This window comes from Hemiscyllium ocellatum, chromosome 5 (genome assembly GCF_020745735.1).
Source record: "Hemiscyllium ocellatum isolate sHemOce1 chromosome 5, sHemOce1.pat.X.cur, whole genome shotgun sequence".
In the NCBI taxonomy this organism is placed as follows: domain Eukaryota; kingdom Metazoa; phylum Chordata; class Chondrichthyes; order Orectolobiformes; family Hemiscylliidae; genus Hemiscyllium; species Hemiscyllium ocellatum.
The window spans coordinates 104,399,925-104,413,261 of NC_083405.1; the positions used below are offsets into that span (position 1 = coordinate 104,399,925).

The 13,337-nt window shown below is 37.6% G+C and overlaps 1 protein-coding gene across 1 annotated transcript in view; it reads right to left on the reverse strand.

The window, feature by feature from the left end:
• Positions 1-366: 366 nt before the first annotated feature.
• Positions 367-13,337, reverse strand: part of LOC132815812 (integrin beta-1-like) — a 76,298-nt gene continuing 63,327 nt past the window's right edge. Inside the window, exons 15-16 of the mRNA XM_060825075.1 lie at positions 10,009-10,175; positions 367-1,541 (exon numbers count right to left, since the gene is read on the reverse strand). Of these exons, the coding sequence (XP_060681058.1) occupies positions 1,476-1,541; positions 10,009-10,175 (233 nt within the window). The 3' untranslated portion in view covers positions 367-1,475. The remainder of the gene's footprint in view (positions 1,542-10,008; positions 10,176-13,337) is intronic.

Sequence of the window (13,337 nt, forward strand, 5' to 3'; positions counted from 1 at the left end):
CTAATGATCCTCTGGATGTGGATGCTGGTTGATGGTAGGTGAGGACAAGGGGAGGGAGGTGAGGACAAGGGGAGAACGTATCGCTGTTGTGGGAGGAAAGGGTGGAGGTGAGGCTGAAGTGTGGGAGATGGGTCAAACTCAGCTGATGGTTTGGTCAACAATGGTGCCGGGGAATCCTTGGTTGAGGAAGAAAATGGACATTTCAGAGGCTCCCTCGTCAAAGTTGGCATCAATGGAACAGATGGAGTAATTGAGAGAATAGAATAGAGTCTTTACAGGAAGCAGGGTGTGAGGATACATAGATTTGCTCCAAATTAAACTAATAAATAAATAATTCAGTAAAATGTAGATTAAAAGACCAGTATCGATATTTTTATAAAGTCATTTATTTAATAAATAACTCAAGTAAAGTGTATGGAAATAGTGAAAACATTGTTAAAATAAAAAGGCACTTTAAAACAAGAATGTGATCTCAGTGAAGTCGGTCACAACATGGGGGAAGAATTAATACAAACAGCTTTCTTTAGGATGAATCCAAGTTACTATTTGCTCGCACCTTATTAGTACTAATAGCCAAAAATTTTGCAAAACTTAAGGACGACTTGCTTCAAAATGGAAGAGATGGCTGTGTATGCTGATTAAAAAAAGTGGAAACTATTGGTTGTTGTTAAGTACTTACATTAGAAAGTCTGCAAAATTACACATCAACAAAGACCTGCATCTAACTTCAAAAAAAACTAAATTTAATTTGTCATGATTCAGCAAAGCCATTTACAATTTTAAATAATGTCCATATTTGGCAGCGTAGTGTATACATTATGCCAAAAATATTTCTGCCATATGTTTAACATAATATAATGCTTCAAAAACAAACAGCATGGACTGCTACTGAAGTGCCCTATTCGAAAGGGTGCTCAACACACAGTGAAGACAATGTGAATGTGAGTTTTAAGTCACAATAGATAATTGCACAGTCTGTATTGATTACAAAAAAAAAGGATCTGTTTTGGACTTCTACAGAAATCTCACAGGCAGCGCAAATGACTGTAGAAAATAATCCAAAGCATTCCCTTTGGCACAATAACGGAGGGTGATTCTTTTGTGGTTTTCAAATGTTTTCCCTAATTTCAAATACTGTTGAGACAATTAACAAAGTTTGGAAAGCCAAATTCCTGGGTTGAAAAAACATCAAAATCTAAAACAAAGCTGTGTTTTATCAATACAAACATATTCCAATCCAAAGCCTGCCTTCCCATTCTCTTCAAATGAAAACTTTTTCAAAAAGCAACCAATCTTTCTTTACACATACTGTACACATTTCAAACTCTGCATAGAAAAACTTACACTGGTTAGTAAATCACTGCAATGTGATCTAAAGCTATTCTTGTGACTATAAAAGAAAATTCCATACCCCATTATCCATACTTTCAATAAAACAAAAAGGAATTCCCACAAAAAGAAATGCACAAAGTTCATCATTTTCCCTCATATTTTGGGTTGACAATAGTCGTCACAGCACTCTTGTAGATTGGATTTTCACCCTGGCAAGGAAGAAAAGTATGAAAGTAATTTTAGATTTTGAAATAGAACAGAACTTAAACATGAAACGTGTTCTACTTTATTTACAAGGTTGACCTCACATCTTTAGAGTTCTTAGACTTTGATAAATGCTACATTATGTTATTAATTTGCAAATGAACCCTAAATGACATAATATTTTCACTATCTGCAGTTAATCACTGGGGCAGGTTCATAAATTTACACACAAACACAACTACCCTATTGGCACTAAATTCTTTCTGATTTTGCAAATCCAAGACTTGGAAGTTTAAGTTAATGGAATGAAAATAGTTCAGGCAAGCACTAATGTTTATCCCTTTCTCATAACTCCCTGTATAATGTCTTGGACCCTTTAAGTACATTTTAGCTTTCTCAGAATCCATCAAATCAAAATGGAAGCAAGTCACCCTGAATCCCTAAAATAGTTTAAGATGGGACAAGGCTCCTTCTACATCTCCTCTTGTTTCATTTGGGTTCTGGTCAGACCTTCATCTGTCATCTAGCTCTCTGCATTAATACTATATCTAAGGTTCATTGTGAAAGGAATACAGTTATTTTTACCATTTAGAAAGAGGAAACACCCAGAATTTAAAGAATGCCAATATAAAATCAACTTATGATTAGTACTTTAATAGCTTATCCCACAGATGTGTAAAGATTTGATTGAGAAAGGCTCAAATACAAATTTAAGGATGGTCAGTGGCATAGTGGCAATGTCACTAGATATCAGAGTTGCTGTGGAAATAGGTTTGATGGTGAAATTTGAATTCAAAAAAATCTGGAATTTCAGGTTAATCAAATAGGAACCATGTAACCCATGGTCATAAAAACTCATCTGATAATTAAAGTCCTTTCAGGAAGGAATTCTGACATCTTAACCTGCCTTGTCTACCTGTGACACCAGGCCTACAACGACACTGGTAACCTCTAACTTCCTTTTGAAACAGTCGAGCAAACCGCTCAGTTCAAGGACAAGGACATTTGGAGATGGATAACAACTTCTGACTGGCCAGTGACACCTATATCCCATTAAAGAATTTTAAGGAGGTGGAAAATCAGCCAAAGGGGAAAGCAGGCAGGAGGACAGGCAGAAAGTGGAGATAAACCCAGATCAGCCTCGATTGTATTGAATGGCAAAACAGGCTCAAATGAACCAAAAGGTTTACTCCCACTTTGATTTCTTGTGGTCTTGCAAGGTTATATGGTAAGAGCAGCTCTGGGAAAATAAGAATATGCTGAATGGCTTTCTCCTGTAACAGGTGACTCTACATTGCCTCAATTATAATGCTATTCTATGGAGGTGGGTTTAAAATTCAATGTTTTCATTTGAGGTATCATGTAGTAAGTTGCTTCTAGGTCTTCTCCATGAAAACTATTCTTTTCTACATTGATGCCCAAACACTAAAAATCTGAAATTCAATTAGTTTTGAAGCAAATTAAGAAAGCTTGGTGACAAGAAATCATGACTGCATTTTTGATTAGATTCCCTACAGTATGGAAACAGGCCCTTCAGCCCAACAAGTCCACATCGACCCTCCGAAGAGTAACCCACCCAGACCCATTCCCTTACCGTACATTTACCCCTGACTAAACACACCTAACACAATGAGCAATTTAGCTTGGCCAATTCACCTGACCTGCACATCTTTGAATTATGGGAGGAAACTGGAGCACCCGGAGGAAACCCACGCAGACACGGGGAGAATGCTCAAAGTCCCAATGTGGGAATTGAACCCGGGTCGCTGCTGCTGTAAGGCAGCAGTGCTAACCACTGAGCCACTATGTCTTTTAAACATTTTACAGCTCAGAAATCAAATAAGATCACAAATTAATATAAATTGGGAACAGACACTCAATTATTTGAATGTCATATATGCTCATTTATAGCAGACTGATTGACTAATATAGCTTTGACTGCTTTTTTTTGGAATAATAGTATAAGAATATAGTGGTACTCTGGGGATATCAGACACAGCATTTCCACTTACATAGGTGATGCCTGCAGCAGCACCAATGTAACTGGAATGAATATTCTGTTTCAGAATTGCTCAACAGAGAATAAAATTCTTTTGTTAGTGAACCCACCAAGGCAGCTTTTATTGTGTGGCTTCTAGCAGCAAGGTTTGCTAGACTAATAAATATAAACTTTTGGCAACTTGGCTATTATATCCCACCATAAGCACTGAACATTGTTCACATCAGGTAAGTTAAATTCCACATAGACTTCTACAAATATAAAAATTCAATTCTTAAGTAACATTGCAAACCACATATACAATCATACACAAGAACTCTGAACCGAAACTAAATTAGATGCACACTTTGATTACTGCATACAACTGAATTCAATTTACTCCACAACATTAAGTTAGCTTCTATGTAAAGTCCTACACTTTAAAAGCACAGTTGAGCCAGGAATAAAAAGCAGGATCTCCATACGCCAGTCTCAAAGCATCAAGAGGTGTAATGGTTAGTATATGCTGTCAGTATTAAGTTTTTTTCAATTAGCTTTCATCGTTAAAGCACTATCAATATAAAGAATTATTTCAAGCATTTCACAGAGCTAGGAGGAAAGGAGTGAGTGCCAAGGCAGAGGAGATACTGAGAGGCATGACCTACAGCACAGGTAGAGAAACAGCTTCTAAGAGAAGTCAAAGGGAAAGGGACAATAAGCAAATGTATGAAAGGAATGCTAGAGCCTCAGCCCAAGTTGGTGGATGCACATTCACTTGTTGAAATTGAAGGACTAAGAATGGATGCACAGAGTCAGAATAATAGTGTTCAAGGTTGGGAAGGGAGAGACCATGGAAGGAGCAAGGAAATTTCGAAAGGGAGAACCTTAGAGATTAGAATCCAACATAGAGAGCACAGGAGTAATGACAAGGAGGGAATTGTTCAGGATTGGAGATGATCAGTAACTAGGCTTCATAAATATTTCAATTGCTTCAAGATGTTTTGTGATGCTCAGAGGTAATGAAAGGTACCAAGTGAATAAAAATCATTCTTTAATAGCTTTGAATGAATTAGTTGGAGAGGATGTAAGGCTTCTCAGGAGAACATTGGAACAGTCAAATGTCGGAGCATACATGAAGATTTCAGAGAACCTCGAGTAAGGTTGAAGTCGATAATCTTTGCAATGGGAGACAAGTTCAACTGAGCTTGACAGAGGAAACATGTTGGAGGAGGATTAAATAATTAACCTATTCTAAAGACTACATCGGTAAGGTAGATGAAAATAGCAATCAGTTATTCACACCCTCCATTACCTACATCAGCAAAACGGAAATAATTGAAATGGAAGGCAGCACCATCACCTCCAAGTTGTGAAACATGCAGACTTCAATAAATAGACCTAGCACCAACAAACTAACATCTTCATCGTAAAATGGCCCAGTACCATCGTGTCAGCACCATCACTATGGGCACAACAGCAATCCAAGAAGGTCCATGGTTTTCTCAAGTCAACTAGGTATAAGTGATATGTGCAGATTTTCTAGCACCACCAAATTATTAATATTTAAAGATAAGTAGGAGCACTTATGAAAGCTTGCAATGCCTCTCAAGCTGTTTGTCAATACCAAGTTCCATACTTTTTAAAAATCTGGTGAATAAGCTGCCCTTTAAATAGAGGATTAAGGGAGAAGGAAATAGATGTTTACAGGGGTGGATTTAGACAATGGTGGAATGGAGGAGGTCTGAATGAAGCATAAATAGGACCAAGTGCTAGTAAGGCTGAATGGCCTGGTTCTATAATGTACATCCTACATATGCAATTCAAAACATTTGGATGCACTTTGAATTAACTTTTCAGTTTTGGACAGTCCAAATTCCTTTTATCTGTGAGAGCCTGCTCCTCTGTTCACCAATACTGAATTCAGCTTGATACTTGGATCAAAACCACCTAATGAGGGGTACATTGATCAAAAATGAGGGGGGGGGGGGGGGGGGGGGGGGGGGGGGAAAGAGATGAGAAAATGAATTGAACAGAGACACATCCACACGACCTAGACTCTGACCTCTTTAGTACAGTTTCAAAGAAATGTTCCTATTCACTGCAGCAATAATGGGTAATGTTCAATTAATTGTATTTTAATTTTGATGTTACACGTTCCAGACTATTCCAGAATCACAGCCAGGTCTTCTAGGTGTTTATTGGCTGAGAATCTTATTATTGGAGATATTCTATTAGAATGGCCATTCCTACAATTTTCGTTTCTGGTAAATATCTTTCAAGTAAAGAATGGCTAACACTTAAAAATGGCTGAAGCTATGAATTTTTGTTTAAAAGCTATGCAAGTGTTCACAGTTAGTAAAAGGACACACTCCATGCTCTTTGGCACGGAAGGACTTCTCAGGAAATCTCAGCAAAATGTAAATGCAATCAGCAGGTTTTTCTGTTCCGATATAGATTAACTCTCGGTTGAAATTTGCTTAAATTAAGGTATTTGATTCTGGGCGCATGCATGGTACAATTTAATTTTTGTTAAGTGCTTCCAATTGCACAGTACAGACTCAAAATATTAAGTACAGTAAATTGCAATATTTTTCCTTGCAAAGGTTTAGAGTCATTTAATGTGAGGTCTTCAGCTACTATAATATATTAAAATGGCGCAAGCAGAAAAGCAAAGAGGAGAAAAAAACACATGCAGGAAGATAAGATAATACAAACAGATTTAGAGAGAAGCAACTTTACGCCCATAATTTGGATTCTTGAATTTGTTTATAGGACTCTTGTAAATAGGATTTTCTTGCTACAGAGAGAAGAAATATAAACATGAAGGATTAACAAAAAAAATCAAAGAACAATTAGTATAGATCTGAACACATCCTTGAGCTGGTCTCAATTACGGAAATTTTAATCTGAGGAGACAGAAGTATTAATGTTAGACAATGACTTCAGCATTTTGTTTATACTATTGGAGCAAGTTATATTGCATTACATATAAACACTTACTTGCTGCACCTGATGGTCACCTCTTGATGACAATTGTAAATTATGTGCTTTAAAATAAGACTTAAAATATTCAAGGACTTAATTCTACAGATCTCAGTAAACATTGTTGTACATTTCCATGACTCTAAATGTTAAAATAGCCACTATAATTTAGGTAAATACCTCTTATTCTTACATTTATTTCCCAAAGTCGGCTAAAATATTTGATCATGGAGAGTAAATTCAGCTTAAAAAAGGTCAATAATACCAATTATCTTAAAACATTTGGACTACGTTGGGAACATAAAGGGCTAAGTCAGTCTTTGTGCTTCCAAACAGGTTGCAATCTTGCAACTTCTTGCTGATTGCAACCATTTGCATAACAGGGAACAAACAAAAGGCAGAGTTTACTTGAAAAACACCAACTGCAGATTTGTATGAATTATTTGATTGTTGTTGTGTTTTGGATAATCTATTCCATTACTACATTTACTGGGATGTCTAACAATTTCAAGTTATTCACAAAGACTGAAATTTGATAGCTAAATTTTATTTCCAATTTTGTTGTGTATTTGGCATGGAGGGTTACTTGTGTGAAGGAGTTGCCAACCTAATGGTGTTAAGTAAACAATCTCGTATGCATATTGTGCTGCACAAAATAGTGTTATATTCTAAAAATAATTTTCATTCTGGAGACAATGCTTTGGGACACTACTGAGAAATCAGAAGGGAACTTAGATCTTTCTTCAATGATAGCAAAGTTTTGGTGCAGATTAAACTGCATAAATATATCCAGCAAGTGTTGCCCATGGGTCAGAATTTTAAATGTAGCCCACGAACACCATTCTACTGGTCAGGTGCAAGATTCAAAACAAATACTAAGGTAGATCAGTGCAGAAAGGAATGAAGACTAGATCCTTACGCTATAGTTTGGATTTCAAAATAGAAGCAGATACATGTGGGTCAGTCATGTTTTGTTTTGAAAAGGTCAAATAGTCAAGAGATAATGCTCGAAATATTGACTCTCCTGCTCTTTGGATGCTGCCTGACTGGCTTAATGCTTTTCCAGCACCACATTTTTCAACTTGATCTCCAGCATCTGCAGTCCTCACTTTATTCTAGAACAGTGACCTAACTACATCAATTCCAAGATTGCTGTTGTGTGCCTGGAAAACCCCTGTAGTACTTATGGATAAAATATTTACATTGTTGGATTTAAGACAGAGTAAACACATTAATGCAATTAGTTTAGATTGCCTTCAAAATGGAACAAAGTTTTTGTTCAGAAGATCCCAGAATTCAGCTCAGAAAGCTCAATGGTTTATACTAACAGGGGCCTCATGTCAGTTCAGGGACTTCTAGTCTGTGAAGTTTCCTTGCTAGGAGAGTCTGGATAGAAATCTTCAAGTTATTAGAACTGCGAAAGTTCACGCCATTAGAACTGGAGGAAGTCAAGCCAACATTTTCAAAAGGAATAGTAAAACTGTCTTAACAGTTAAGAAAAATAGCCAAAAGTAATATTTCTTTGAGTTTAAGTCTGTTTAAAAATGGCAGAATTGAGTATAGCTTTGATTATATCATTTGTGTAATTAGTTATGTTCTGTTAAAAGATCAGCAACCTCATATGAATGTGTTTCAAACACTAATCACTTTGGCAAGCAACTACAACATTAAACATGATCTATCAAGCCACGTTTGATTCTGGGACCTAACTTATCCAGTATCATCATTAGCTGGGATCAATACAGCTACTTCACGAAGAAATTCAGCCTTACAATTAGTTATCATAACTGATATTAAACAGATATATGGTGAGCAAATCAATTAAAATTGATCTAAAAGCATGCTGCAGCAACTCAGAAGGTCTGCTTCCCTTGTCACAGATAACGTTTTGAGTTTGATAGAACTCTTCCTCAAAATTGAAGATGAATTCAAAAGAGTTATATTGGCCTGGAAATATTAACTCATTTTCCATCTCTACAAATGAAGCAGGAGCTGCTGGGATTTTCTCATTTCAGATTTCCAGCATTTGCAGTATTTTATACTTTTATTTGAGAAGCTGTCTTAAGGTAGGAATTAGCACCCTGCTGAGCAGAGAAACTAATTATATAATTAATGACAAAACATCGAGACCTGGAGTGATTACAGATTGAGGAAGGGACACTATCTGAAGGCCAAGAATGCAAACCCACAACACACTTGGGGGGAAAAAAAAACAATCAAAAGATGCTGGAAATCAGAAGCAAAAAAAAAGGAAATTGCAGTAGGTTTTGCAGATCCGTGGAGAGAAAGAATTAATGTTTCAGATCTAGTCACCCTTCTTTAACATTGCTTTCACAATATATTCAGGCCTTGGCACTATGACTGGGTCCCAGAAAGGTAAGCAGCTACTGCAGATGATCCATAACCAACGGTATCATCATTCAAGGCGAGTGCTGCGTTGCCATGCTATCGTCTGGTGGCAATGCCACATATGCACTGTACATGAGAAGTAGTGTACATTCATACTGCTTGCGTCTGCTTTCCCCATTTGGCAGGGTGGACCTATCACTCAGACAAAAGATTCTTCTAACTTGCTCCAATAAGCCAATGATTCAAAGGGCAGACTCCTGGTTAGAAGGCAGAACCACATCAATGATCTTGGATGGAAGACTGTATGGCTTTAACTCTAACATCCCAGTAGTGCTCCTTTCACACTTAGGGAAAGGACGGGATAGGAAAGAGGCATTTCCTAATCTCTACGCTGGCTACATGCTTTGAATTTAAATAAGTTTAGATTAAATTACTTAGAGTGTGGAAACAGGCCCTTCGGCCCAACTAGTCCACACTGAACCTCCGAAGAGCAACCCACTCAGACCCATTTCCCTCTGACTAATGCACCTAACACCAAGGGCAATTTAACATGGCCAATTCACCTAACCTGCACATTTTTGGACTGTGGGAGGAAACTGGAGCACCCGGAGGAAACCCACGCAGACATGGGAGAATGTGCAAACTCCACACAGACAGTTGCCTGAGGCGGGAATTGAACCCGGGTCTCTGACACTGTACCACCGTGCCACCCAATGTAGAAAGAAATGCAAATATGATGTTGCAAACAACAGTATGTGAATCTTGTCATTGCCTTGTTTCAGAACTCAGAATGGTTAACAGTTTCAGCAGGTCAGAACCAAACTAACCAAAGAGAACAAATTCCACATGAGAGATGTCTCTTGGATAGACTGATGGGTTCAGCAATGATTATTTTGTGACTGCTCATTCATTTAGAAAAACATTCAAACTTCAGAATGTCGACAGTCCTTAATCAGATCTGCTATTAATTGACATACTACATTACGAGTTTGTCATTATTCACATTCTTAGCAACAGGATCTAGAAATCCAGTAGAGTCTAAAATTATACATTACAAAAGATATCCATGTCCCCAGAAAGGACTCTTTGCTATGCAGTTTGTTTTGTCTTTCATTCAGCCTGTGACCAAAGAGAGAAAATTTTCCAAATCTGAATATACTTACTGTATCCCATTTGGCATTCATTTTCTCTTTTTCAAATTTTGCAAACTCCCTTCTGTCATGAATAATCATCAGTAATTTCCATATCAGCAACAGGGCAAGACCTATCAAGACAATACCAGCAACCACACCAGCTACAATTGGAATGATGTCAGGTGCTTGTGGACAATCTGGAAGAAAATATATTAAAAAAAGTAGTCAGAACTTGTTTTTGAATACTAAATTATTTTGAATAGCCAAATGGAAGCCACTATTTAAATTCTAAGACTTTGGGATCACCTGTGTCACAGATTGCAAGAAATATACCTATTTTTCAGAATCAGAACCAGAGCCCTCCCATCAGTGTGTGGCTGGCATTAACTGAATTAAACTAAACTGCAGCATATGGAACACTTCATAACACATGGAGATCAGTGTACAGTGAATGAAACCCTGCCAGCTATTAGGTTCTGTCTATTTTAACACTAATTGTTACTTTGCCCAATTCCTGAAGTAGTTCACATCCTGGGATGATGCAATCAAGCTGATACCATGGGTCAATAACATTGGTAATGCGATCTTCTGAGTAAACTAAATTGATTCAACACCACTAATGTTGGTCCCATTGCTTTTCTGGATTTATATGAATGATTTGGAGATGGATGTTAAGGGTAAAAATCTCAAAAATCTCAAATCTCAAGCTAGGGAGAATCGTGAATTGAGAGTATAATTATGAATGAAGAGGACTTCAGAGGGACATTGACAACTTCGCCAAATGGGCAACTACTTGGCAGATGAATTTTAATGTAGAGAAATGTGATGTAATACATTTTGTAGAAAAATCATGGAGACATAGTACAGATTCAACGGCACAACTTTGAGGGGAGTACTGGAGCAGAGGGACCTCGGAGTTCACAAGCATGATTCTCTGAAGTTGGTCAGGCAAGTTGAAACAGTTAAGACAGCTTATATGATCCTTGGATTTATAAATAAAAGCAAGGAAGTGATGCTACACCTTTACAAATCATTGGCTAGATCACGGTTGGAATATTGTGTTCAGTTCTGGGCACCCTATTTAAGGAAAAATATTAATGCCCAGGAATGTGTGTAAAGGAGATTTACAAGAATGATACCATATTGTCCTTGGAGCAGAGAAGATTAAGGTGTGACCTTACTGAGATGTTCAATTTTGATAGGGTAAAGAAGAATATTCTTTTTCCACTAGTTGATATGTCAATGGTTAGGGGTCACAATTTCAATTTTGTCAGAGAGATCTAGGAATGAAAGGAGGAGAAACTTATTTACTCAGTTGTTAGGATTTGGAATGCACTGCCTGGGAGTGTGATGGAGGCAGATTCCATGGAGATTTTGAAAGAGAGCCAGATATATATTTGACAGTGATGAATTTAGAAAGCTAAAGAGGTAAGGCTGGAGAGTAGAATCAGCTGGGTAGCTCTTTCGGGAGCTGGTACAGACGCAGTGGGTTTAATGGCCTCCTGCTGTGTTGCAAGACTCTAATTCTGTATAGAGAATATCTTAAATACAGGACAAGTGCAATACGGAAAACTGCACTGTGTTGAAGAAAACCTCTTTTACTAAAGTGAAAATAAATCAATAAAATGTACGGAATTTAGTTACAACATGTGCATTTCATTCCAACTTAGACCTACATTTCTTTCATATTTCCTTCCAATATGGTTCTTCCAGAGACTATTATCCCTTCATTCTGAGTTACAGCAGCAGTTCCGATCTTGACAAAATGGTTGTGCTTATTTGTTCATTGGTTACGGGCATTGTTATCTAATCAACATTTATTGTGCATCCCTAACTGCCTGCAGAATTTGGTGATGAGCTTAATCCTTTGTAAATCTACAATCATACAGGGATACCTACAGCCATGTTCAGCCAGCAAAAAGTCAAAGGATGGTGTATGGCCTTGAGGGGTGGTGCATGTGTTGCTTTGCCCTTTGAGGTGGTGGAGGTCACAGGTGTGAAAGGTTCTTTGGAAAGAAGAGCCTCAGCAAGTTATTGTAGTGCCTTTATGAATGGTATACACTGTTGCCAATGTGCATCAATGCCAGAGAGTGAATGCTGATGGCATGTAAATCAAGTGAGTTGTTTTGTTCTGGATGATTTCGGGTTTCTTGAATGTTATTTGAGCTGAACTCACTCAGACAAGTGGGAAGTATTCTATTATATGCCTGACCTGAGTGTTGTAGATGTGAACAGATTTTGAGACGACATGAGGTGAGATACTCCCCACAGAATTTCTAGCTTTTGACCAGCTTTTGTACCCTCTCAGTTCTTATAAAGTTGGACCAGTTAATGCTAACCATCCAATTTGCATCCCTGGCTGAATATGGATGCAAAATAACACCAGCCTTGTCTTTTACATTAGTGCGAGCATCTCCAGCTCCTGTTAGGTGATTATTTGTCCACTACTATTCACAACTAAATGTGACAGGACTGATTTTAGATCAGAGTTTAGATCTGATCTGCTGATTGTGGGATTGTTTAGCCACATCTATTGCATGATGCTCCCGCTGTTTGGCACACTGGTGTGTTATGGCTTCATCAGGTTGACACCTCATTTTTAAAGCATGTCTGGTGCTGCTGCTGACATACACTCCTGCAATCGTCATTGAACTAGGGGTGATATCCTGGCTTGAGGTCAATGGTAGAATGGGGGATATGCTGGATCATCATGTCACAGATTGTGATTGAACATAATTGCCATTTTGACTTGCTTGATCAGTTTGAAGTCTGTCCCATTTAGCACAGTGACACCAACCTATTTGCGTTCTGATGCAAAGAATCAGCAAAAAGCCACCAAAGTGGCTTTTGAACTTATAGATATTGACTTACTTGTAATTCTAACTATATTTTTAGTTACAGGCAATTGTCTTATAACACCAATGTTTAGTCCGTGTGTGATCTCGCTTTATAAGAAAATTGTGCAATACCAGCTCCATTTAAGGTAATGGGGTTGCAATCTTGTTATAGCCAATTCAGGCAAGGAAAGTTCATGTTCTACAAATATCAGGCTAAATTCGACCATTGTGTTATAGCTAATTTGTGTTGGAGAAACATGCTATAGGAGAACCACCTGTACAATGATTCATACAACCCAAATTATTCTCCCTTCATTTTGTCTTGTGATTAGTCTTATGAAGGGATTCTGACTTTCTTTTCTCATTCTGATAAAAGTAGAACACTTGCTTTAATTCCACTAGTTGTCTGACCTGAGTGCGTTCCTTACTTTTATTTAAAATTGGTAGCCCTACACTTGAATCTTAAACTGAACACTTCAGTATGCATTTAGGGCAAATCTGATTTGTCACACTGCTTAGAAC